The sequence below is a fragment of the Dioscorea cayenensis genome, chromosome 3, assembly GCF_009730915.1.
Source record: "Dioscorea cayenensis subsp. rotundata cultivar TDr96_F1 chromosome 3, TDr96_F1_v2_PseudoChromosome.rev07_lg8_w22 25.fasta, whole genome shotgun sequence".
In the NCBI taxonomy this organism is placed as follows: domain Eukaryota; kingdom Viridiplantae; phylum Streptophyta; class Magnoliopsida; order Dioscoreales; family Dioscoreaceae; genus Dioscorea; species Dioscorea cayenensis.
The window spans coordinates 1,421,011-1,448,374 of NC_052473.1; the positions used below are offsets into that span (position 1 = coordinate 1,421,011).

The following is a 27,364-nucleotide window of genomic DNA, read 5'->3' on the forward strand; positions in this document are numbered from 1 at the left end:
ACAAATAGCTTTCTTTCTTTCTGCAGACACAGAATGTTTATGTGGACCTTTAGGACATCACTCAAATCACTAGTTTTTATCTCCAATTTGTGATTCCCATCATTTCTATCCTCTCATTTTCAAACAATTCTAATTCCATACGTTTCTCAAAGTTTCAATCCATGCATTTTTGAGCTGCACACAACCACTACTCATCCGTTATTCGAACTCTTACTGCTTGTGTGGAGTGTTCTAATAGAGACCCAGCTACTAATAGACCATTTGCTCGTTGGTCATGCATTTTCTTTTTTGGTCTAGTCCTTCATTTCACTGGCTACTGATCCCATTCCAAGCACAAATGATGTTCTACCAATATATACTTTGATGAATGATTAATTTAACACCTATTACTGTTGCATGCTTCATGTAATTTAGTTTAACATCTTCTTTGAATCATAAGCATGATTATTTAGGAAACAAATTGAAAAGAAAGGATTTCATTAGTGCTACTTTCCAGCTGTTTACTTTTAACAAAAGTTTCTGATAGACAAGGATTTAGTACCAGAGTAATTCATTATCAAAAGTGATTGATTTTTCTATGAACAATGATGCCATGAACTAAATTATTGGTCTGTCCTACTGAAATTATCAGTAACATTAGCAATTGTTTTTACTGAGATTTAAATCAGAGTTTCAAATTGTTTTATATGTTACTGAATATGACTTGGTTTTGTGAAACAGGGACATGAACAATACTACAAGCTCAACAGAAATATTATGGATTATTTGTTATCGACATTGATTTAAAACTGAACGACGAGGGAAAACACCAAAAATTAAGGTACATACATTATCAATTTGTCTCCAAATTTAATCATTTTTTTTTATCTGTTGTCAATGTTGGTATTACTGCTGCTAATCATATCAGTTCAAAAATGATATTTTACACATGTAAATGTGTATGTTTAAGCTCCAAGCAGCTAAAAAACAAGTAGAAGAAAAGCAGAAAAACTGATTGGAATCACAGATTATCTGTTCATACTTCATTGTCAATCAAAATACATAAAGATCAGCACAATTATATCTGCTTGAAACACTCGTCGGACCAACTGCCAACTTGTCACATGCTTGGTAGTAGTTCACTATCTGCAAACACTATCTGAATTTATCGATTAAATTGTCCAAAACTTTTTACTAATTAAGGTTAATCTTAGACTTTTAATTATATTCTATCCAGTACTTGTCAGTACTTAAGACTACAGTTTATATCTTCATAAATTTGGTGGTTGAGAAACTTTTGCATTTTATTTAGATCTATTAATTGGAGGCTTGAAATCATGCAAAGATGAGTGATTGGCTTTCTTGAGGATGACAAAATCTTTAGTCATAGGAGAGTGTAGGTGGATGATATGCATTTAATTGTTTGTTTAGTTGGGAGTATAGTAAGTTATATATTAATTAACAAAATAGACAGTAATACATGACACTTTGTCTAATCTTTTTGTATTTGTATATGTTAAGGAATTGAAGTCTTATGGACTACCTTAAGACAATGTTATGATATTAATTACCGTCTTGATTAATTTACTAACATTTTCCCACTCAAAGATTAAGTACATGAGTGCTCTCTTTGTTTTTTTTTTTTAACAAAAAGGAGCAGGAGACCCACTAGAATCGTCAAGGGTGTGCACAAACCTCGGTGGAGCAGATGGAAGCGGGGCCCGCGCACACGTGGGCACTGGGACCACCCGCATACAATTACCGCTCACATCTCTCAGAAATATGCCCTTAGCCGAGAATCGAACTCTCACCACTCGGCAAGAATCCTATCGGCGACCCGTGTACAATAAATCTTGTGATCGTTGGATAAGTGCTCTTTTTGTGTCTCTCTATACAAAGAGGCCTACACTGCACTAATGCTTAATCACAACACATTTCTTTAAAGATATTTTAGAGACACAAAGAGAGATGAAGGTGCTCTTCTTTCTACTTCTATCTTTGCTTCTTTGTGAAGTGGTTTCTCCATTGAGAGACATTCCTCAAAGCTCATGCTCTTCTTCAAAGCTTCATGGTACGTAAATCTTCTCTTGTGATTAGTTTCTAGTTTTTCCTCATAATTCTATTATTTTTGTGAGATGATGATGAAGTTAGAATGATTATCTTATAATTAGAAATTAACACAATGAAGATGATGAGGTTGGTATCATTTGGGAAGAGATAAGAACTTATGGATGTCTATTTACAGAGAATTATGATCACCAAAAAATAAATACTTCCAGCATGCACTTCACTCTGCATCACCTACGCAACCCATGTTCACCAGCCTCCCTCCACCATCTCCCCATCTCCGACGTCCCCCACCACGACAAACTCCGTGTCTCCGGCCTCACTTCTCGTCTAACCACCAAGCACCACCAAGAACCGCCAAGCTAACAACCTCATCACCAATGCACCCATCCCTCATCTCCATCCCCCTCTCTCCTGGCAGCTCCTTAGGCATCGGCAACTACATTACCATGATCGGTCTAGACACTCCTTCCTCCTTCTACGCCATGGTCGTCGACACCGGCAGCTCCATCACTGGCTCCAATGCTCACCCTGCCTCATATACTGCCACGACCAATCCGGCCCAGTGTTCAACCCATTCTCCTCATCCACCTACCATTCCATCCCCTGCTTTCGCCACCGAATGCTCCGGCCTCAAGTCTGCCACGCGGAACTCCCCTGCCTGCTCCACCTCCAATGTTTGCATCTACAACGCCACCTACGGTGACTCCTCCTTCTTCGTTGGCTATTTAAGCAAAGACACACTCAGCGTCAGCTCATCCTCGTTCACTAGTTTTGTTTACAGGTGTGGTCAGGACAACGAAGGCCTCTTCAGCAAGTCGGTCGGCCTTATCGGTCTCGCAAAAGATAAGCTTTCTTTACTATCACAACTAGCACCAAAATTCGGCAATGCTTTCTCTTACTGTCTTCCTACAATGTCCTCCACTATCTTTCTCTCAATTGGCTCCTATGATCCTTTCCCACCTTGTTTTCACTCCATTAGTCTAGAGCTCACTTGATAACACTCTCTATTTTATCAAGTTATCCAACATTAGAGTTGGAGGGAAACCTTTGAGCTTATTATCTCCATCAAGCTACTCCAATAATCCGACGATCATCGACTCAGGGACTGTGATAACCCGGTTACCTACCGACATCTACATCGCATTGAGCAGTGCTGTATCAGAAGCATTGTCGAAGTATCCGACGTCGCCGAAGTTCTCTATAGTTGATACTTGTTTTGAGGGAAGTGCGGCGAACGTGGTGGTGCCGGAAGTGGTGTTAGTGTTTGAAAGGAGGAGCTGAGTGGAAGCTTGGGACAAGGAATGTGCTTATTGATGTTGATGATGGGAGTACATGTCTTGCTTTTGCTCCGGCAGGGAAGGTGGCAATCATTGGAAACCAACAGCAGTATACATTTAAGGTTGTTTACGACGTCGGGAAGTCGAAGTTGTTGGGTAGCCCGGGGTATACAACACACAGCGGACAAAACCTGGCAGTCAACACTATTCACTCCCTTTGGATCAAACGACAAACAAATACACAATTCTCATTAAAAAACCAATGTACATCATTTTTCAGGAAGAATCCTTGTGAGAAAACTCCTCACTACAAAGAGAAACCACAAGGACCTAGAGTGTTCAATTGGTATGGGAAGTGCTACAGTGTTCTTCTTCTCCCTTAAGCTACAACCTAGCTTAATCCGGCTAATCAATGCATACAAACATACAATAAGCCTCTCTTGAGCAAATAAGAACACACAACAAGATGATAAACAACTTGCCCTAGCAACCTTCCCACCTTCTTGCAACCCCTAGCTTAGGTTTACAAGAATGAAGAAGAAGAGTACAAATATACCTTCACTTCTTCTTCTTTGAGCTCACAAGCTCGGATCCGAAGCTCTAGGATGTCTTCAAGGCTTCCCCTTTGATGGATGTTGAAGCCCTAGCCCGTAGCCCTCTCTCCCTTTCTTTTTCTCTCAAGAAACCTCAAAGAATGCCCTATTCATTGAAGAGAGAATGAAGAGTTAAGTAACTCATTCGGGATGCTACAGTAACCCATACGGTCTCCATGCGGGCCGCATGGCGCCCGCATGAAATTCCCAGACTAGAAATTCACTCACTGCTGCTACAGTATCACTGCTACAATAACATTGCTACAGCACATCTGCTACAGTACTGGCAGAAAACAAAAATTCCAGTGAGCCTCACGGTCTCCATGCGGGCCGCATGGAGCCCGTGAGGTTTACAGCCATTCTCTGCATCCCCGTTACTACAGTAATTCCTGCACAAACTCAATATTGAGTTATACATCCATCTTAGAGCTTCAAACAGGGCTGGACACCTCACAGAAGTTGGGTTTTGTTTCCGGCGCATGTGGCTGAGTGGCCGGCGGCGGCGGTGGTGGTGGCTAAGTGAGTGAGAAAAATGGGTATTGGGTACATAAGTGGAGAAGAAGAGTGGGAAGTTGACGTGCATGCATGCATGGTTTATGTAAGTAAAGGGAATTGGTGATTGGTTATTTAAAATATTTATGAGCGAACATTATCTAGTATCTATAAGGAGGAATATAATCTGTTGGCAGAGTATTTGAAGTAATAAATTAAATTTTTTTTCTTATAGTTAAGTTTTTTTTTTAACCCTAGGTGGAAAAAAAAAACATATATGGTGATGTACAAGTTATAGTTGTTTAACGATTATTTATAAATTTACCATGTGGGGTGGATTAACATACTAGGCAATTAAAATTTATTACTGGTTTTATAATTTTGAAGGGTAGAAAATATGACTCCTCCTACGAATGAACCCAATAAATAATATAGAAACAATAATGAAATAATATTTTTATAATATAACTATAATATTTTGTATACTACATAATACTGTAGCATAAGAGATTCTGCTTGCACCACTCATCCAACACAAATTTTTAATATTAAATATAATATTAATAATTACTTTTAAATATTGCAAATTTATTACTAAAGTATAGTATTTATTTATATATTAATTTAAAAGCAAAAATAAATAAACTTTTGTGACTTATTGACATATAAACTTTTGTACCACATGGTGAAGGCGGGTAGCATCTCAACACTTGCGTAATATGCCCTTTTAAAACAAGTAGCTCAATTTCCATGTGACTTATTGACATGTTAATATATATATATATATATATATAATAATTTTTTTTTTGCTTAATCAGAGTAATTAATTAATGAACATCAAAAGAAAATAATTAGGGTAGTTGATGGAAAAGATCCAATCAACCTTATTTATTTCCATTGAATTTTCATGCTTTCATTCAAGTCCTCTATAAATGAGAACTAAATCAACATTGATAATGAAAACAACTTTTAGATGCTCAAGTCATGCTTTATTATTAATAAACCCTGAACCCAAATTAAGTTTTTACATTATGCATTTGATAAGAATTAGTGACCTTTTCCACACTTAAGTTTTTAGATTATTAATAGTTTTTTTTTTGGCTAGAAATAAAATACACAAAATGTTAAGCTTCTTGTTTTTACTTTTAAGGATTTCTACTTATCAATTTTAGTGAAAGTGTCAAACTCATGAGTTTTCTAAAACAAATCACTTTAATGCAACATTTCCGTTTATGGATTGTGGCCTTCATTGTACATGGGCCTCATTAATAATGGGCCCCATTATTTTTATTATTATTTTTTATAATTTTTGGGCAGAAATTAGAATTTTACATCGAACATATTTGTTAGTTAAATTAGCCATTTTTTTAACATGTAATATTTAATATGAATGAATAAAATGATACATAAAAATAATTCATAATACGTGCCAGACAAGTACATACACAATCAAAGCGTACACACAAAAAACAATGATGGTTCACCCATGTGCCTTCACTCGGTCGACACAGGAATTAAATTGCAAGTCTACACTCGCAACCAAGGACCCTTGGCAGTTGGCACCATTATATCTAGCACATTTAATCCTATATTTTTAATTTTATTTTATTTAATTGTTATATCAAGTCTATCTTCCGTTTTCAAAAAGCTTTAATTTTCAGCCTCATACCTAGAATACTTTTCGTACTATAAATTAACACAAAAATGGGGATTCTCTTAACATTATCAATAGGAGGTTCCCAACTTCTATTTGAAACTTTCCAGGTGAGCTTTTAAATTCTTTTGAGCCTGTTTTAAAAACTTGTGTTGCTGCATACTTAGAAATTAACATGAACTAGGAAACAAAATACAAATAAAGAAGACAAAAGAATTTACCTGATTCAACCAATTTTACCTACCTCTTAAAACAGAGTAATGAGAACTAATAAAAGAAACACGGATAAAAGTATATTTTGAAAGTGCAAGTAGTGGTTATGTAAGGGTGATCTCGGTGCTTATGTGCGAACAAGCTTGCTCCCACTTTTTCAGTGCTTATGTGTGCATGCCCTTGCTTTTCTCAGTAACCTAGCCACTGATCTTGGCCAAAAAAAAATATATATATATTATGATCGATAGAAGGTAGCAACACAAGATATTAAATAAAGTGAGAAAAATAAAAGAAGAATGCACCAAAATTACATGGTTCAGCTTTTTGATGCCTACGTCAACAGGAGAAAGAGAAAAAATATTCCACTATAGAAATTATAGATTTACAAGTAGAGATTTTACTCAATACCTCTCAACTAAAAACCTTCAAACACATATTCATCCAAGAAGCACTCTTGGTATTTTTGTGGTTTGTGTACATCTTAGCATGGCCAAAGACCATGTATTTATAGACAAAATGGAGCAACCAAAAGTCCATGCATTCATACATGCATATTAAAAAATGAAGGCTTCATACAAATTAAAACATGCTTGTCAAAAATGAAGGGCTAACCTAGATTTTAGACATTGTAATTTATTAACAACATGTGCAAAATGCAAGGCATATTTTACACACTAAACCAAAAAAAAATTAATAAAAAAAAAGGGGACTGGCTCAGCCCTGTTCATGAATAATCCCTTTGGGGTTGAGCTCCCAAAAATAGGGATTGAATCACTAATAGAAAGCAAATTACAAAATGCCTTCTTTCATGTAATCTTTAGCAGTAGAATTATTTGTTCTTTTGTTAACAATTTAAAGATTACACAAACAACCTTAAAATTTTCACACCAATCTCTCTATCTTTTCTGCAAACACAGAATGTTTCTGTGAATCTTCAGAACATCACTCAAATCACTAGTTCTTATCTCCAATTTGTGATTCCCATCATTTCTATCCTCTCATTTTCAAACAATCCCAATTCCATACGTTTCTCAAACTTTCAATACTCATCCTTTTCCAAGCACAAATGATGTTCTACCAACAATTATATATATAGATACTTTGCTAAATGATTGATGCAGCAAATATAACTGTTGAATTCTTCTTGCGTACACGTAATTTAATTTAGCATCTTCTTTTGAATCATGAGCATGATTATTTTGGCAACAAATTAAAAAGAAAGGATTCCGTTAGTGCTGCTTTCCAGTTGTTTAATTAGTCTTAAATAAAGTTTCTGATAGACAGGGATTGAGTACCAAATTAAGTAATTCATATAAAAAGTGATTGATTTGTCTATGAGCAACGATGATGCCATGAACTAAATTATTGGTCTGTCCTACTGAAATTATCAATCTATATGTATATATATATAGCAATTGTTTTTACATGAGATGTAAATCAAAGTTTTGAATTGTTCTCTATGTTTCTGAATTTGACTTGATTTTGTGCAACAGGCCATGCACATATATCAGTCCAAGCTCAACGAAAATTATTATGGACTGTTTGATGATATCAACTTGAATCCAATTTTAATCAAATCTATTTTATTATCTGCTGTGAATGTTGGTATTACTGATATTATATATCATGATAAAGAAAGGATTGGTGAAATATCAAATCATCTTTCAGTCAACAAAAACAGACAAGTATTAAATGGGACAAGATCTCCATCAATTATAAAATCATATTTTATGCACATATATGTGTATGTGTATGTTCTGAGTAGCTAAGAAACAAGTAGAAGAAAAGCAGAAATCCTGAATGGAATCAGATAGAATTTGTTCATACTTCATTATCAATCAAAATACATGAAAATTAACACAATTGTCTGCTTGAAACACTGGCCAGACCAGCAGCCAACTTGTCACATGTTTGGTAGTAGCTCACTATCTGCAAACACTGTCTGAATTTATCGGTTAATTTTACCGAAAGTTTTTACTGATTAAGTTTAATCTTAGACTTTTACTGCTATTGTATCCATTACTTGTTAGTACTTAGGACCACAGTTCACTTAGAATTGAGTCCTTGAAAGTACAACAACTGCAAATTATTATTATTTTTATTGGCAGAAAGATGAATGTTATATCTTCATAAATTTGGTGGTTGAGAACTTTTTATTTTCTGCATTTTATTTAAATTGATTGGTTGGAGGCCAGAAAAGCTTGCAAAGATGATCGATCCCGTGATTGGCTCTCTTGATGTGACCAAATTTTATATAGCCATACAAAGAGTATAGGTGGATGATATGCATTTAATTGTTTGTTTAGTTGGGTGTATAGCAAGTTGTTAACAAAATTAACAGTAATACATTGACACTTTGTCTAATCTTTTAGTATTCTCATTTGTTAAGGAATTGGAGTCTTGTGGACTACCTTTAGATTTCTTGATTAACTTTAATTTTTCTTTGTTATACTCCTAATACAAGATTAAGATATTAACCAATTTAATTGATTAGCATTACTTATTGGCTGAGAGTGAAAGCTATGGTTGAGGTTCCCACTCAAAGATTAAGTACATGAGTGCTTTCTTTGTGCCTCTCTATATAAAGAGGCCTGCACTAATGCTTAATCACAACACATTTCTTTAGAGAAATTTTAGAGACACAAAGAGAGATGAAGGTGTTCTTCTTTCTTCTTCTATCTTTGCTTCTTTGTGAAGTGGTTTCTCCATTGAGAGACATTCCTCAAAGCTCATGCTCTTCTTCAAAGCTTCATGGTACTTAAATCTTATCTTCTTCTCATGCTCTGTTTGTTCTTGTGATTAGTTTCTATATATTTTTATATATTTTTTTTTTCATCATAATCATGTTATTGTTCTAAGATGATGATGAAGTTAGAATGATTAATTATCTTGTAATTAGAAATTAACACAATGAAGATGATGAGGTTGGTATCATTTGGGAAGAGATAAGAACTTAGCAACAAACATCATCATCATCTTTTTAGTTTCTTTTTGCAAGAATTGGAAGGGGACACACCACCGACTTTCATGATGAATCTATTCTTCTTGTTAGTCCATCAAATCAATCAAATGAATTTTAGATGCTTGCAAACATGACCATAAGCTACTAATTTTGACATCTTTGCCGACTTATGATATTTAATATTTTACATGCATTTCCGTGTCAATCAACCTTTGAAGAGTTGGTCACTAGCTGTGGTAATTCTAGACTCAATAGTGATTATTTAAAGTTTATATATATAGATATACACATGTATGTATATGTATACACAGAGCAGTATTTTAGAAACATTCATAGATTAGTTATCTACGGATGCTCTATGGGCATCCGAGGAATGGTCATATAAATAATTATAGACAAATTATAACCCTCAACTTTTGAATTACCAAAAATTAAAACTTTTTAACTTTTGATTTGGCGAAAAGAATGAAAGACAACTTTGTTGTTACAAGAGTAATATGTATATTAAATCTGTTGTAAGATAAAAGGTTCAAATTTTTCGACTTTGGGTTCGACAAGTCAATCAAATATTCAACTCCTAGTATACATCAATGATTCATTTTTTGAGTTTAATTATTCAACTCATGTCTTTGATATCTAATTAAACTTTGGGTCAAATTAACCAATCAATTCATCTTGTAATATACATCGATTTTTCTTTAACTGATCAAGTTGTATATTTTTGATATTGTATTTGAAGAAATTAGAGTGTTCAGAACAAATCAAAGCTTTGGAAGTACTAGCATAGGATAACATCATAGGATTCAGAACCTAGTGTTGATTTATGTCACGGTTTGGGGCAAGCTAGTCAGTTACTTCATCGCCTAATATATATATACCAATTAACTTTTTGACTAACTAGTTAAAGTCATGCTTTTAGCACCTTACTTTCAAGAAATTAGAGTGTTAAAAGCAAATTCTATATCCTTGTTAGTATGTTTGATTTGTATTTTATTGATCCTTTTTAAAAAGGTGAATAAACGCAAATGTTAATCTTGATAGAACAGGATTTTTGAAAAACTACACATCAATGAGTTCATCTCCCACTAGATCACATATATAAAAAAGTATTTGAATCCTTATAAAAAATACTTCATAATTAACAAAATTTAATTTTGCATGTGAACAAATTTTTGAAAATATAAACAGCACTTTTTACAAGCCCTGCTTTTACTCACTCAGTCAAAAATTATGCATGTCATTGTCTTTTTCTTTAAGACCAGAATTCCCCCACCTCACACCTAAAAACCATCTCTTTCAGTACATAACATCAGTAGATTTCTGACTTCAGTATTGATTTATTTAATTTTTACAGAAAATTACCATCACCAAAAAATAAATAACTCCGGTGTGCACTTCACACTACATCACCCCCGCAACCCATGTTCACCGGCCTCCCTCCACCACCTCCCCATCTCCGACGTCCTCCACCACGACAAACTCCGCGTCTCCGGCCTCACTTCTCGTCTAACCACCAAACACCACAACATACACCATCGAGCTAACAACTTCGCCGCCAACAACCCATCCCTCGTCTCCGTCCCCCTCTCACCTGGCAGCTCCTTGGGCGTCGGCAACTACATTACCATGATTGGTTTAGGCACTCCTTCCTCCTCCTACGCCATGGTTGTCGACACCGGCAGCTCCCTCACTTGGCTTCAATGCTCACCGTGCCGTGTATCTTGCCACGACCAATCCGGCCCAGTGTTTAACCCATCCTCTTCCGCCACCTACCATTCCATCCCTTGCTCCGCCACTGAATGTTCCGGCCTCCAATCCGCCACTCTCAACCCTTCCGCCTGCTCCAATTCCAACGTCTGCATCTACGAAGCCAGCTACGGTGACTCCTCCTTCTCCGTCGGCTATTTAGGCAAAGACACACTCAGCTTCAGCTCATCCTCGTTCACTAGTTTTGTCTACGGGTGTGGCCAGGATAACGAAGGCCTCTTCGGCAAATCGGCCGGCCTTATCGGTCTCGCAAAAGATAAACTTTCTTTACTATCACAACTAGCACCGAAAATTCGGCAATGCTTTCTCTTACTGTCTCCCTACAAAATCCTCCACTGGATTCCTATCAATTGGCTCTTATGATCCTTCTCACCTTGTTTTCACTCCACTGGTTAAGAGCTCACTTGATAACAGTCTCTATTTCATCAAGCTTTCCACCATTAAAGTTGCTGGCAAACCTTTGAGTGTGCCAACTTCATCAAGCTATTCCGATACTCCGACGATCATCGATTCAGGGACGGTTATTACTCGGTTGCCGACCGATGTCTACACCGCATTGAGCAGTGCTGTATCGGATGCATTGTCGAAGTATCCGAGTGAATCGCCGTATTCGATACTTGATACTTGTTTCAAGGGAAGTGCGGCGAATGTGGTGGCGCCGGAAGTGGTGTTAGTGTTTGAAGGAGGAGCTGAATGGAAGCTTGGAACAAAGAATGTGCTTATTGATGTTGATGATGGAAAGACATGTCTTGCTTTTGCTCCGGCAGGGAGGGTGGCGATCATCGGAAACCGGCAGCAGCAGACGTTTAAGGTTGTTTACGATATCGGGAGCTCGAAGTTAGGGTTTGCTTCCAGTGCATGTGGCTGAGCTGCCGGTGGTGGTGGTGAGCGGCGATGACGGTCAATAATAGGTATAAGGTGCCTAATTAAAGGGTGTTTATTCACCGGAAAAGAAGTGTCAGGAAGTCATTGAAGTAGACTGATTTCTCCCCGCTTCAGATGTTTATTTATTTATTTATAAAAATATAGAGTAAGTGTAGATATATACGTACGTGCATGCATGCATGGTTTATGTAGGGACAAGGATCATTGTTGATTGGTAATCTGAATTATTTATGTGTGAACATTATTAATGTTATTCTCTTTGTTACGTTGAATTTTAAATGTGAATTTTTATAAATTTATTATTTAGGTACATGCATTGAGGCTTAGAAAGTCATATTTGGTAGTAGATATGGTTTGAATCTTATGAGGGGGTCTTTGTCATGTGACTCATGTGATAAAAAGTGTTTCTTTTTTTCAACTCCATAGATTGAGATTGATAACAAACTTATAACATGCATTATTAATGTAATATTGGGATGATTGCCCTGAATATTTTTAAAAATAAATAAAATTATTCTTTTAATTTAAATTTTGATATATATTTTAAATCACTGGTGAATATGGCAACAATTGCATTTGTCAAACATAGTCTTGATTTTTCTCTAGAATTCTCTTAGTTTTCAAACCAAAAAAAAAGGCAAAACTGTTATTTTTCTTTTATTAGAATAAGTTTTTATTTAAATAAATCATTAATTTTTAATATATATATATATATATATATATATATATCAATTCTCTTAGTTTTGAGAAAAATTTGATACATACTTTAAATCAGTGATATATATGATAATAGGTGTATTAATTTGTTTTATATTCATCTTCAAGAGATCTCTAATTGCAATATCAATCATATCATCTATCAATTCTTTTGTTTTGGGAAAAATACCAAAACTATTATTTTCTCTAATGACTTTTTTTATTTTTTTATTTAAATGATGATTTTTTAAATATATGAAAATGACAACTTTGCCCTTATTTATTAGACCTTGTAAACATACATGCAACCATGAGATGTTATTACATGTAAATAAATAATATATATATATATATATATATATATATATAAGGTGGGGTCTTGATTAAATGGAACAAGGCTACTTTTGTGGAGTGCCAAAAATATGGAAGCTAATGTCAAACAAGTAGTTAATGCCCTTAACTTTTTTTCTCCATGGAAACACAACATGGCAAACCTAAAGGTGCAAAAAAGGCAATGCACCAAACCTTATTATAATTAGTGGTTGAATGAAGGGGCCACCACAAGGCCTTGTTTCATGGCTCAAACTTAACACCCACTACCATTGCTCTAATGCTCTAAGATAGAATCAATTCCTTTTCAAAGTGAAGGAGACATTAAGATTTCTTCAAATCTCCATCCTTATCCTAATCCTATGGTTTCAAATTGTTCTTGCCTATATTCTAATTTATTTAGGAAAAAATTATAAAAAATTCTACAAAAGTTTTTTTGAATGAGTACTTAGTAGCCTCATATTAGTTAATTAAATAATATAAATTATATCGATAAAAAACAGTGATATATATATATATATATATGCATTAAATATTATGTTAAATGACACAAAGTTGATGAGAAATGTTTGTCCCTGTTGCACTACTTTAAGTATAAAGGAGAATTCTAACCTTGCAAATATATATATATATATATATATATATATATATATATATATATATATATATATAAAAGGAGAATATAATGTAATTCTTGAGTTATACTGGTTGATTTTTTATTATTTTTTATTTTAAAAAAATATACCTACATTGTGATTATATATATTTGGGGTAGTAGCTCATGTTTGTCTTTTCTTTTCTTTCTTTTTTTTAATGTGTGTGAATTTTGAAGAAAATGAATTTATAAAACCGACATTATACTCTAAAACTCATGTAAAGTGACAGTACAGATATGCTGAGATATTAAATTCGCATAGATGCACATCTTTAATTTCCCTTAAATGAGGAGTTTGTCGTTTATTTGTAAAAAAAATTATAAAGGATTTTTTTTTTAAAAAAAAAAGCTAAGATTAAATCTAAATAATATGAAAGTTCATGTTTATAACATTAGGAAACTATTATACTAATTTTTAAAAACGAATTAAATCGAAATTGATAACTGTGAGTTATAATATTGTAAAACTCCTTCAATATAAAAGTTCATGAGAATTTCTCTTTATGTAACTTTAAATATTACAAGTTCAGGAAAAAAAAAAAAGTATATTATACTCCTACATATATATGAATTTAGAAGCATAAACATGAATTAATTATGGTTATTAATTTATTAGGGTAGTTGAAAAGATCATTTATTGATGACCATGGTTTTCATTGGACTCATCCACAAATGAGAACTAAATCAACATTCATAATGAAAACAACTTTTAGAAGCTCAAGTCAAGCTTTATCATTAGCAAACCCTAAACCCTAAACCCTAATTAATGTTTCCACATTATGTGTTTGATAAGAATTAGTGACCTCTTTCATATTAAAGTTTTTGGATTAGTACTAGATTTCTTTTTTCAGTTTTACTTGATATCAAATACACAAAATGTTAAGGTTTTTATTTTTAAGGCATTTTTAATTATTATTATTTATTTAATTAAAGTTGTAAAACAAATCCATTTAATACAACATTTCAATTGACAAGAAGAAGAAGAAAACCACTTGGTTATGGATTGTGGGCTTTATTGAACATGGGCTTCACTGATAATGGGCTCCCATTTTTTAAATTGTTTTTCATTTTTAGAAAGAAACTAGAATTTGACATTAAACATATTTGTGAGTTAAATCTGCCCATTTTTTAACATTTAATATTAATATCAATGTATACAATGATATATAAAAAATTTAAATTTAGTTTTTTTAAAAAAATATATTTTATTAGTGTGTGTATATATAATATTTATATTTGAAAAATTACGAATATGTCTTTTAATCTAAAGTCAATTGATTTATTGTTCTTTTAGAGCAAAATGGTAAAAAAAAATCTGAAACAAAATGCAAAAGAAAAAAAAAACCCTATTAAAAGGACTATGATATGTGAGTGTAACTTTTTTTTTTACCATTGCTTGTCGATCATAATAATTATTGCGTAACTTTTTTAAAATATTTATTTAATTTTTACCATATAAATAAATATATATTTATAACTAATGGTGTTTGTGAGTGTAGTGGTATGCAGAATTTCAATATTATTTAATGCTTATCAAATTATAATATATAATATATATTACAAAGGATTGATGGCAAATAAAATTTTAAAAAAAATCATATATATATATAATTTATTTATTTAAATAAATAAAAAGAAAAAAAAATTCAAATTGGTCTAGAGTGAGTGACGCATTGAGAAGTAACCGTTTCCTTTGCGTGTCCTTGTTTTTTTATTTTTTTTATTTATTTTTTTTTTTTTGTCGTGTAGTGGATGCGGAGCGTGGAACATCACCCGAGAACCGCGTCACTGGGCCCCACCTATGCTTAAAACTATTTCGCAGGGCCCATCGGAAATCACACGTGTCGGTTTTCCGGTAAACCCGCACGTGCTTTTGCACGTGCTGTAATATCGTGTGGATTAGTAGTCAACGTGTGAGAGTACTGTTCCATCTCACGCGCTTCTAATAAAAAATTTATGAATTTTTTTTTTTAATAATTAACTTTGTTTGCAATATTTGTTTTATTTGGAATATTTATTTTTTTATAATTTATTTAGAATATTTGTTTAACTTAGAAGCCAGATATATATATATTTTTTGTTAAAATAGCTATACAGTAACTAAAACAAAAATAATAAAAGTTAAAACTTGACAAACTACACAGCTTCATAAGCTATTGGGGGAGATCCCTTCTAGCTTATGAAGATGTGTAGTTCATTTGGGTTTGATTTTTATTAATTTTGTTTTAGCTAGTTATTGCATAACTTTTTTAACAAAAATAACAAAAAAACCATATTGAACAAATGATCTAAGTAAAATATATATATAAAAAAACAGCCCTTAACTCATGTATAACGAGATAACCCAGCATGAAGCCAAGCAAATCAACCCTCTAGGTCGCAGAATTAAATAAGCTAGCCCATTCCCCATACGCCCAAACGCGAGAACCTCAATATGAAGTCAGTCAGTCCCTTGGGCCCCATAACAAAATAAGCTAATCAGGCCCCATACGGCTCTAATCAACAAAATCATCAATGTTACATACAAAGATGGGCCCACACACCTAAACGACCATTATTTACATGCACATGGACTCTCTCAATTATCCGATATAAATTATACATTTGTTAGTTTACACAACAATGGCAATTGTTTGGATTTTAAGAAAACCCAAAATTAATTGATAAAGATTTACTTATATCTCATCTATTTTATGTTGGTACAAAAATTAATTATAACTCCAAAATTAATTAATAAAGATTTACTTATGTCTCATCTATCTTATGTTGGTACAGAAATTAATAATAACCCCAAAATTAATTGATAAAGATTTACTTACGTCTCATTTATCTTTTGTTGGTATGAAAATTAATTATAATTTGTATTATGTATAAATATTAATAAATGAAGACAAAATGTTTAATATCTTCTAATTGATCGAATGCAATTATATATATACTTATCAAGCACAACATTATGTATTTTTGTGGCTTATTCAAAGTAGGAGGAAAAATAATTTTAATAATTATGAATTGAGAGAGATTTGTTGACAAATGAAAACATTATTGTGTCGTCGGTAATATAAAATTATCTAATTTTTAAATTTTTCTCAATGTCTTTTTGTTAACAAATATTGTTTTTATAATGTATTACTTTTATATAATTATTTTTTTAATAAAAAATCTAATCTTCCTATGACGTATCAATTTGACTTTAATTAATCAAATTATAAAGCGGACGCGCGTGACTTAATCCTGATTATGACATAGATTAAAAGCCAAGCAAAGTTATAAAAAAAAAAGAAAATTTGATATTCTTATTTCAATTAAATAATGAAATAATTGTATATAATTACAGTTAAATTTGAATTTATACATGTAATTCTTCAATCAAAGTAAAAAAAAAGACATTATATATACAAGTCACGTATCACTGCCTTATGTTTTTTTTTAATTAAATATATCACACGGCTTCATTTTGTTCGATAGAGTTTCAATATTTGTCTTTTGCCAGCATGTTGGAGACTCGGTGCTAATAAGCTAAAGTGGCATTGGGAAAAATATATTTTTCTAAATCAAAATAAAAAAAATGTTTATACTAATCATAATCGGTTTTTGATCATCGATAAAAACTTAATATTAAGAAAAAAATAAATAAATAAAAGATAAATTAAAGGTTCATGTACATCTTTGTGCATTTTTATTATGTAATTGAAAAATAGTGAGGGGCATGAAAGTAAGGGCAAGAATAGGTCAAGATAAGAAGTAATTGCAAATTTAATTAGAAAGTTTAGGGCATGAATTGTCACCGCTCATTACTAGTGGATGTTGTTGGAGGTCTACATCTAAGTAGAGATGGCATTGATCACACATTATTAAGCTCATGCAAGGGAAAGAAGACAAGGACCTTAATGGTGACCTCTACTTGTGTTGTGTCTGTCTAGGGTTCGTTTTAGTCTTTTTGTTAGGGTTTTGTTTTGTTTTGTTCTAATGTGTAACCCTAATTCATTCTCAATCTGTTCATTAATTAAGTACCTAACCCTCTATACATAGATATACATATATGTGTGTGTATATATATAAGGACCTTATTAATGGTCACCTCTATTTGTGTTGTGTCTATCTAGGGTTTCATTATTAGACTTTTTTTAGGGTTTTATTGTGCCCTATTCTATTGTGTAACCATAATTCATTGGTAATTTATTTATTCATTAAGTACCTAACACCTTATAAAGTTTTTTCTTCTGATTACAAAAGATATTTATCTACTTATATATCCCAGTTGTTAAAATCAGCTTATAATTTTTAAAGATAGAGAATGGTTCCTGATTTTTATCTTCTTTGTCTCTATCCTAATATATGTGTGAAGAAAAAGTTTTTAATTTAGTTGATTTTGGGTACTATATATATATATATGTAAGCAATATGGTTTTTACAAAAAATATATTGGTAATTACATATTTTTTATATGGAGAACAAATTTAAAATTATAAAATTTGTATATTTATATACATACTATTTGCTAGAAATAAAATTATTGGTTTATGATTAAATTATAAATAAAACGATTTCATAAATAAGTGCCGTGAATTATGACATGTTCCATTATTCTAGATGTTTTTTTTCCTCGTATGTTGAAATATTGTCGAAGGGATATGTCTAAAATATTATATACAATTATTATTTATATAATTAAATGATCGTCTTATGTAGTCCATATATATTATTAGTCACGTCTTCAGGCAACTTAGCGAATTTTATATTCAAACCAAAATTTTTCGATACCAATCAATGAGTTATATATATATATATATATATATATATATATATATAAGAGATTATAAATAATTTGGTGAAGGGTGGGGTATTTGGTATCATTGATTTTTTTATTGACTAATCTTGTTCCAAACAAATTTTTTAATGCATTATACTAAAATAATTAATATAGTTTTCAGAAAACATGAAAAACATTCAATATGTCCCACTTTGATATGCTCTAGTTGCAAATATGTTTGTATCTCCTAGATAATAAATTAGGGTTTCACTTTTATACAACTCTTTTTATTTTTAACCTAATATTTCTTCAATCTCTATTGAATTTATTCTCTCAAATTTACATTACAAAATGATAAAAATGAAGAGATATATTAGCATCAAATATTCCAATCTTTGATATACATTTCCCATTTCTAGTTTTTTTTTAAATACACATTTTTTTTCTAATTTTATTTTTAGTATATGTCTAACTATTATTAATAAAATATATTTACAATTCCTCAATTGTTTTTTAAATATCTTAAAAACACATTTAATTTTTTAATAAAAATAGATAAATGATAACTTTATTAAAAACAAAAAAAAAACTACAATAAACCTAAAACACGTAGACTAAATAAAATAAGCATACTAAATTTTACTAACTATAAAAATAGGATCCGACAAAAAGAAAAAATACAAACTAGCATACAGAAAGTATTAGAAACAAACATGAAACGATCACATATAGATCATTAGTCAAAGATAGCCCTGATTGCTCTGCCTAAACCTGCTTGATTATTAAAACAAAATTCTCCATCTTTAATTGTTTATACTTGACCAATAAAATATTCAAGATTAACTATACACTTTCAAACTTAATAAAAACATATCAAATTATTAAAACCAAAATTAAAAAAAAAAACCATTTCAAGATTTAAGTTTTAATATTATTAAATAATGAAAAAACATAGGGAAGGAGGTTGATTGCATGATAGGCAATAATCCCACCCACTTGAATAATAAAAATGAATTTGATTCAAATCAATGAGACAGGGCACCTTTGTGCAGATACTCTATAAAGTTGATTCCCCATCACCTTCCATCCAGTGCTACAAAGGAGACACATGGGACCCACTAATACTATTCTCCTTCCCTAATAAGGGCCCCACTCACTCCCTTTTCTAGTGACCACCCAATAGTACTAACTTTATATATATATATATATATATTGTATAATTGATCATATTATAACTTATTAGACTTTGTGACACACAAGGAAGATGATAATAATAAAATAATAAAGTTACTACATTGCTCATAAATCAAAGATTTAGAGTCAATAGTTAATCATTGAATTAAGCACCACAAAAGAATATATATATATATATGTACATGAGGGTATTTGTGTCATTTCTAGTGTATTGTTTTAGAAGGATATTTTGGTCATTTGGATGAGATGGCTTTTGATAGATACAATCAAAGGGGTGGTGGTGAGGGTATGTTTTTTTTTATAAGTTTAGAACATAATTATAATGCTCATGAAACACAAAGTTATTGGCAATCATTTATTCATGGAGTTAATTACCACTAAACATTGTTATCAAAAATAGTGTTTTTGGCCATTTTGTATGGTATATAAATTTTAATGGAGAGGGAGTGAGATGTGTGAGTTGGTACTTTGTTTTTTTTTTTTATTCAAAAATAAACAATATCATAATGATTTTGATTGTTAATTACCACAAAACCATATTTATAAGGGTATTTTGGTCATTGGGAAGACAACAAATCACATTGATTATAAATTGAAAAAAAGTTTAGAAGCAATAGTTAATCATGATTCATGAACCAAAGACAGATGTTGACAAGGGTTATTTTGGTTATTTTATAGCATGATTTGGTAGTTCATTGTTTAGCATTATATATATATATTTATATATTAATATATATATATATATATGTATGTATATTACAAGAGCACACTCACATTGTGATTTGTGAGTGAGGCAAAGAACTTAAGAAAAAAATTAATTAATCATAACTATATGCTACAGAATCCAAGCACCATACAAAAAACATATCTACAAGGGTATTATGGTCATTTCATAAAAATGTCTCTATGCCCCACTAGAGTGATTGAAAAACATAGGTAAGGCCAGAGGCCGATGTTTGGAGGAAAAATGGGAAAATACAAGGGTATTTTGGTCATTTAATGAACAACACAATTGCGGCCACATTCCTACCCACAAAAGTATTTGAATAAGGGTATTTTGGTCATTTAACAAACATAAGCTAAGGTTGGTGGTCTTAATATTCACATTAAATCAAACACAAGGACAAAATCACATTATTCATGAACCAAGATTAGAGCCACTTATTAATCTTAAACTATGATTAGTGAATTGAAACACCAGAAAAAGACATGCATCTAAGGGTATTTTAGTCATTTAACATAATATCAACCATCAAAACACATTGTGCTCATTGAACCAAGATTAGAGTCCTTAGCTAATCCTATACATGACTAGTGAAAATTCAAACACAAAAAACCATATATCTCCAAGGGCATTTTAGTCAATTCATAGATAAATTAAACCAAGATCAGAGTTACTAATTAATCCTAAAACATGATAATGAAAAGACTCAAAACACCCCCCAAAAAAAACACAGAACTTCAATGGTATTTTGGTCATTTCACAAACAATAAAGACACTGAAAAAGCTGAGATAGTACAATCCATAGCTCAATAACACAATGAAAATCCCATCAAACCAAACTTAGAATCACTAATTAATCCCTAAATATGATTAGTGAAAAAAAACTCAACACAAATCCAAGGGTATTTTAGTCATTTCATAGACAAGAACATAATCAAAATGACAAAATCCTCATTAAACCAAGTTTAAAGTCACTACTAATCAACCCCTAAACATGATAAATAACAAAAACCCAAAAACACCCTCCAAGGGCATTTTAGTCAGTTTTACACAAACAATGGCCCCCCCCCTACACACCTAGAGCTAGCTAGAGAGGAAGGAGGAGAGATAGAGAAAGGTGATGGTGGTCCAAAACATTAATTAATAAACATTGAAATCAATACACAGGAATGAAAACTCTTTAAAATTATTAATAAATTAATTAAAAAATATATAAAAATATAAATATATAAATATATAAATATATATAAATTAAAAAGAAAAAGAGTAATTAGAGTAGGTGCAGGATAGGACAGCTCCCTGAAAACCTCTCCTCTTCTTCCCCTTTCCTTTGCTTCTCCTCCTCCTTCTTCTTCTCTCTCTCTTTCTCTCTCTTTCTCTCTTTCTCTTTTGCTTCTTCTTTCTTGGGTTGCTGTTAATGGTAGTACATGCATGGCTGATGCTTTTGGTGGAGAACCAGATGCTCTAGATGAGTGAGTGGGTGGTGTTTTCTTCTTTTTCATCCTAACTGTTGCCGCTTCAAGAAAAACTCTAACTTTGCTTTTCTTTTTCTCATCCTTCCCTTCTGTCCCCCACCCCCTTCCTCCCCTCTCTCTTTCTCTCTTTCTCTGTCCCTTCTACTTTGTTCTGCTTTGTGGTTCCTCTCTTCTTTGTCTTTGTACAAGCATGTTTGAAGAACTATGAGAGTTTTTTCTTTTCTGTGTCTCTTTTTTAAGAGGTCTCAGGTTTTGCATGATTTCATGTTTGTTTGTTTTTTTTACTTATCTAGTGATGAGTTCTTTAAGATCTTGGATTGTGTGTGGAGTTCAAAGTTTGGATCTTTTTGGTTAATTTGTGTGATTTTATGAAACTTCTCCTCCTTGTGCTTTTCATCTTTGGTTGGAGTTCCATGGTTTTTTTTTTTTTTATTTCAAGCTTTTCAAGCATGAAATACCATGCTGTTCAATGGGGGATGGGGTGTGTATGAGATGAATAATGCTTCTCCACTTCCCCACCCATTCCCTTTTGTTTGATCTTGTTCTCATTGAGTTTGTGTACTTCTGTTAAATCAGTCTCTCCCTCAAGGTCTGGTCACACACATGAATTCTTGTACCTCTTTTGGCCACATAAAATGACAGTTTCCAGTAGCTTCCCATGGGTATAGGGGGGGGCCATGATTTTATGGACTCCAACCTGAGTTTTGATTTGATTTTCATGTCTTTCACCTTGTTTCACATGAAATACTGTTGCAAAAATCCCCCTTTTTTTATTTAATAAAATGAAAATTTTATTCTTTGTAGGGATTGAATTAGATCAAGAGAAGAGGAGAAAGGAGTGAGCTTTTTCTTTCTCTTAGGTGTTGTGTTGTTTGGAAGCCTGATAACAAAGTCCTTGGTTATGCTGGAAGCTAAGCACAAGAGCAGGCCCAGTTGCAGTGAAGCTCTTGGGCTATTTCTCTTTGGGGAAAGAGTGAAATCCATCTTCAGATGTTATCCATTGAAAACTCTCCAGATCCCTCATGTCCTTGCAACTTCTCTGCTGTGAAGAGTGATGAGAGGGCAACAACAGATCCAGCAGCCCTTGGTGGGATTCAAACCCCAAACTTCTCCATAAGGTATAAAATTCACTGTTCCTATTTAAAGATGAGAACTTGATTTGACCTTGTGATGTATTGGATGAATGCTTCCATTTCTTTTGCTTGTGGGGCTGTGTTTTGCGCTGGATCTGAGTGTGTTGTCCAGTTTGTGTCTTTTGTTGTTTGAAAGCTTCTCTTTTTGGGTTTAATTTCATGTTATCAAGAAGGTTGAAATTTATTCCCTTTTTCTTTGTGATTTCATGTCAAGTTGGATGTGTGATGCTGTTTATGCAGCTCAACTGCTTGATTGAATGTCTGTGTGGTATGGCATGCGATTAAGATTAACATGTTAATGTTATTCAGGCCTAAAGAATTGCTTTTCTGTGTGATGTGACAAATGTGGAAGGTCTACCAATTGTGGTTTATTGCTTTTCTGATTATGGAAATTACCAATTGGTTGATCTCATGTTTTTTCTTGGAAAATTTTTCTATACAAAGTTTGCTTATGTGATCATCAGTTGAAAAAAAAAAATTAGTGCTCTGGCAAGCAATTCATGTGCTTTTGAACTTCATCTGTGTACACATGTTTTTTTTACTGTTTCAGGGGTTATGTACTTGCATCCCGGAGTAAGAATATCACGGCGAATTGGCCATTTCCTCAGAATTCTTTGCAGTTTTGCTTGAAGCATGGCATCAATAATTTATTGCCACCTTTTGAGCCCCCCGGTTCAGTGAAAGCTCAGTGTTTTAATAAGGGAATTGTTCAACTTCAATCTGAAGACCTTGAAAATGGAGATGCTCCATTAGATGAGGTACCTGAATATATAAAATCTGAATCATGTTCTCCATCAAATGACTTGGAAGAAGGGAATGAAGTGGTTAACGATGGTCTTTTGGATGATGAGGTGAAACAAAATATTGAGAGAAACTCAGCTGAGAACACTGAAGTTGATCCGTTGTTGCATGTTAACAAAGGTGATTCTGAAGCGTCTTCTGTGCTAGAGGTTGTCGAGCTGCCTTCGCTGTCAAAGAGGCCGGAAACGTCAGAAAAGAAGTGCAAAGTGATAGTGAGAGTAGGATCTTTCTCTGGGATCACTCGGGCAGAAGATTTAGCTTCTACTTCTAGTGCAATTTCAGACTCGATGGCTTCAAAGGTGTGTCCTGTGTGCAAAGTGTTTGCATCAACTTCGAACACAACTTTGAATGCTCACATCGATCAGTGTCTTTCTTCTGATACCAATACTAATAATGTGGTCACCAATTTATCAAAAGCTAAAGCAAAACCGAGAAAGAAAAGGTTGATGACAGATATTTATACCACTGCCCCCCATTGCACTCTCAAAGATCTTGATCGGAGGAATGGGACAACATGGGCTTCGGATTTGTCTTTCGTAGCACCAGCCTCTGAGATCAATACCGAAGTTAAAAGGCCAAAGATTGCACGACTGGATATAAAAGATGATGAAAATGATGGAGCGGTTTATGTTGATTCGAACGGCATAAAACTTAGAATCTTGTCTAAGTTCAATGATGCACCTGAAGTGATGCCAAAGGAAAACTTTAAATTTAGAAAGTATGGAAAAGGATTGAATGATGGAAAGAGTTATTTGATAGTTAAGAAAAAGCGATTTGGACCAAAGTGTATGAAAATGAAGATGAAGCCATTATTTAAAAAACCGGGCTCATTGAAGCACTCGAGAGACAAGGTATGTTCTATTTATCTTGTGTTCATTTTCCTAAATTGGAAGATTTATATTAGCTTACGATAAAATCGTAAATTTTTTTTTTTTTTTTTATATCAATTTTGTTATTAGCATAGCTTAAAATGATTGCAGTAAATTTTCAGATAACTGTGAAATGTTACACTTCTGGTCTTGAATGTGGTCTTCTGGTTATTGAGTTCATAAATTTACATCTCATGCAATATTTGATGACATGAGTTTTTGTGTTTCGGTAATCAGATTCAAGCAGAATCAGAAGAAGATTGTCATGAAGAGAATCAAGAGGAGAAAGAAGAATCTGTTTCAGAAAAGTCGGATTCTGAAGACAATGTTTATGGCAGTGAGTCTTCGAGTTTAAGACAGTGGGCTTGCTCCAAAAGATCAGACTTATCAAAGAAAGTTGTCAACAGAGAAACGGATGGAAATGAGGTGGTGGACACTGATCATCCGGAGATGGTTTGTGCTGATGCCTCAAACTCAGTCCCGAAAACTACGATTATGGGTATCCAAGCTAGCACCGATAATGTTACTGACAATGGGAAGGTAAATTCTCCAACACAAAAAACTGTCATGAGACTGAAATGGTCATCAGAAGGTAGCCGTTCAAGTAACGGTCTTATGCTTAAATTATCGAGATCAGTGGGGACATTTGTATCATCTCCTAGAAGTAAAAGGGCGGAGGTTTGTAGAAGCAGCTCACCAAAGATTCCTGACTTGACGACAAGGGGTTCCAAGAGTAGTGACCCGTCATTGACATCTAGAAAATGTTCATCTTCAAACAGCATTGTGATCAAAAGGCCGTTCTCTTCGGGAGCAAACAAAGTTGATGAGAAAGAGAAGCACTCTATTCTGAGGAAGCTTCGCAAGCGGAGGTCTATTATGGGAACATGTGGCTCTTCGCCATCTGTGAGAACAAATCAAACAATCCAGACTCATCAATCTAAATCTTTGGATAATGGTACTTTGTCTGAACAAGGCGAGAGAAGCATGAAAGATAAGGGAAAAAGTAAAGCGCTAGTGCTTGTGGATTCTATAGATTCTGTGGATGATGCCCGTGATCCTGTGAGCAGAATGGTGAATGCCAACAGCCTCACTCCAGCTTCCAGTGCTGAATTGGAGAGAGAGCCATCTTGTGAAGTAGAACCGCAAGTTATGTCGGGAACTGAAGTTTCACTGGAACAAAAAACATCAGGTGATGAGCAAGTTAGGCGAAATCAGGAGGATAAATATTGCTCAGATCAAAGCAATAATTGCGGGATTGATGCCTCGCCCATTCAAGAGTCCAGTGCTTGCTTGAGCAGTCATGAAGATGTCGGTAGTGAAATTCCTCAAGAGGACTCGTCAATAACTTCAAATAGGATGATGTCTTCGGATACTGATGATTTAGCTATGGATCAGGAACCATCTGGTTCGCCTGTTTCCACTGCTTCAACTATTTCACCCTCTTCTCCAGTTTGTTCCAAGGTTAATGATTTTGTGCTTGAGCCATCTGCAAATTCAGTTCAGGATAAATTGAGCTTGCAACAATCTGACACTTTGAAAATGCCGCCTGTTTCAATCATGGAAGGACCTGAAGGAGCAAAGGTTGAGAGTATGGTTGAACAAGTACCAGAGGGTCAGCCTTGCTGCTGTTCAAGAAGAGAAAGCGTTCCAAGAGAACCTCAATTTTCTCGACACCCTAATCTCTATATTCGGCCAATTATACCCTCTTTCGGCCCGGTTATGGATTCACCGACTGGCTCTATCTCTACAATGGCATCCTCAGATACTGCTGCAAAATTCCCAACTTATAATGATTTCAATTCGCCAAGTCCCACCCAATCCGCTTCCAAGCCTGTCCTGAGGCTTATGGGAAAGAATCTAACAGTCGCAAGCAAAGATGAGCCTGGTTTGCTACCTAGTCCCGTATCTGATAATACAGCGACACCAAAGTGCTTGTCTCCTCTTGCTTTTGCTGCAAATAACAGTGTTATGTATCCAGAGAGCTATTTTTACCATAATCCTTATCATCGTCATCAGCAGCAACAGCAGCATTTTGTTGGTAATCCAGTAGTCTTTAGCCAAGCTCCACCGGTTATGAACCACCAAATTCCCTTACATTCATATGGTATGCAACTCGGTGGCTTTGCTCGAGCTTCTGTTCCTGCTCAGTATTTCAGTATGAAAACTGAGACTTCTCAAATGCCGAACAGAATGAGGGAGGTAATTGTGATTGATGACAGTTCTGATCACGAATCAGTGCAGAGATCTAGCAATTCAGCTCCGTCTATTCCCGCTCCAAATCCATTTTCACAGAGGCCATTTCCTTGCTTTCCCCCGACACATAGCCAGCTAATACCAAAAGAGCTTTATGGTAATTATCGACCATCCTTCGGGGTTTCTAGTTCAAGGATGAGCACAATAGCATTGCCGCGGGGAAGTGCATTCCAGTTTCCTACTCCCACTACGCGCCCACCTATGTTTTACCCTGAGACAATGCGATGATCCTGATTAAACACAAGCTGAAACACTCATCATGATAATCAACAACGCAGAAAGATCGGTGATGCAGCTCAGAACACAAAAAGAAAAACTAAATACAATTGGTATGTCTGTTTTTACTTGGAGTTTCTGTTTAATGTATGATAGAATATGTCGGCTTTGAACCTGCAAAGGAAAAACTTCCTCTTGCTGCGAAACCGCAGTCTTAAGCTTGTTAAAGAGCATGTTGTTTATGTAACTTGATAATAATCCATGAATCTGACCAGCTTCTTCTCAATTGCATCTCCCATTCGAATTTTTCTAGCAATCATCGATAATCCATTGAAACTCAATGCAACATTGAACTCGAAACTCTACTTTTATT

General features: G+C 33.6%; 2 protein-coding genes, 1 long non-coding RNA gene and 1 pseudogene across 6 annotated transcripts; 3 read left to right on the plus strand and 1 right to left on the minus strand.

Moving 5' to 3' along the window:
- The first annotated feature begins 748 nt into the window (after nucleotides 1-748).
- On the plus strand, nucleotides 749-4,926 carry LOC120283608 (annotated as a pseudogene).
- Nucleotides 4,927-6,326: 1,400 nt separating this feature from the next.
- Nucleotides 6,327-6,767, minus strand: LOC120256180. The gene is made up of 2 exons (XR_005535220.1): nucleotides 6,581-6,767; nucleotides 6,327-6,482 (listed from the first exon to the last, which is right to left on the minus strand). It is a non-coding gene; the product is annotated as an uncharacterized LOC120256180 (long non-coding RNA).
- Nucleotides 6,768-8,869: 2,102 nt separating this feature from the next.
- Nucleotides 8,870-12,204, plus strand: LOC120252999 (aspartyl protease family protein At5g10770-like). The gene is given in 3 exon segments (XM_039261238.1): nucleotides 8,870-9,032; nucleotides 10,595-11,301; nucleotides 11,303-12,204. Coding segments are annotated over 3 exon segments (1,383 nt in total). The 5' UTR covers nucleotides 8,870-8,929; the 3' UTR covers nucleotides 11,876-12,204.
- A 9,335-nt stretch (nucleotides 12,205-21,539) lies between these two features.
- LOC120249364 lies at nucleotides 21,540-27,277 on the plus strand. 4 transcript variants are annotated; one of them, XM_039257865.1, is made up of 4 exons: nucleotides 21,540-21,720; nucleotides 22,524-22,837; nucleotides 23,403-24,504; nucleotides 24,760-27,277. In XM_039257865.1, exons 2-4 carry the CDS (start codon nucleotides 22,710-22,712, stop codon nucleotides 27,001-27,003), a joined length of 3,474 nt encoding a protein of 1,157 aa, XP_039113799.1. In that variant the 5' UTR covers nucleotides 21,540-21,720; nucleotides 22,524-22,709; the 3' UTR covers nucleotides 27,004-27,277. The 4 variants fall into 4 exon arrangements, with proteins under 4 accessions (XP_039113799.1, XP_039113793.1, XP_039113805.1 ...); XM_039257859.1 differs by having other exon boundaries at nucleotides 21,540-21,716; XM_039257871.1 differs by lacking the exon at nucleotides 21,540-21,720 and adding an exon at nucleotides 21,763-21,961.
- The last annotated feature ends 87 nt before the right edge of the window (nucleotides 27,278-27,364 follow it).

Excerpts from the sequence above, each read along its gene's own strand:
- LOC120249364 (XM_039257865.1), top strand. The coding sequence starts at position 22,710 with ATGTTATCCATTGAAAACTCTCCAGATCCCTCATGTCCTTGCAACTTC. Across the intron at positions 22,838-23,402 it reads ACCCCAAACTTCTCCATAAG|GGGTTATGTACTTGCATCCC; the intron begins GTATAAAATTCA and ends TTACTGTTTCAG. Across the intron at positions 24,505-24,759 it reads TGAAGCACTCGAGAGACAAG|ATTCAAGCAGAATCAGAAGA; the intron begins GTATGTTCTATT and ends TTCGGTAATCAG.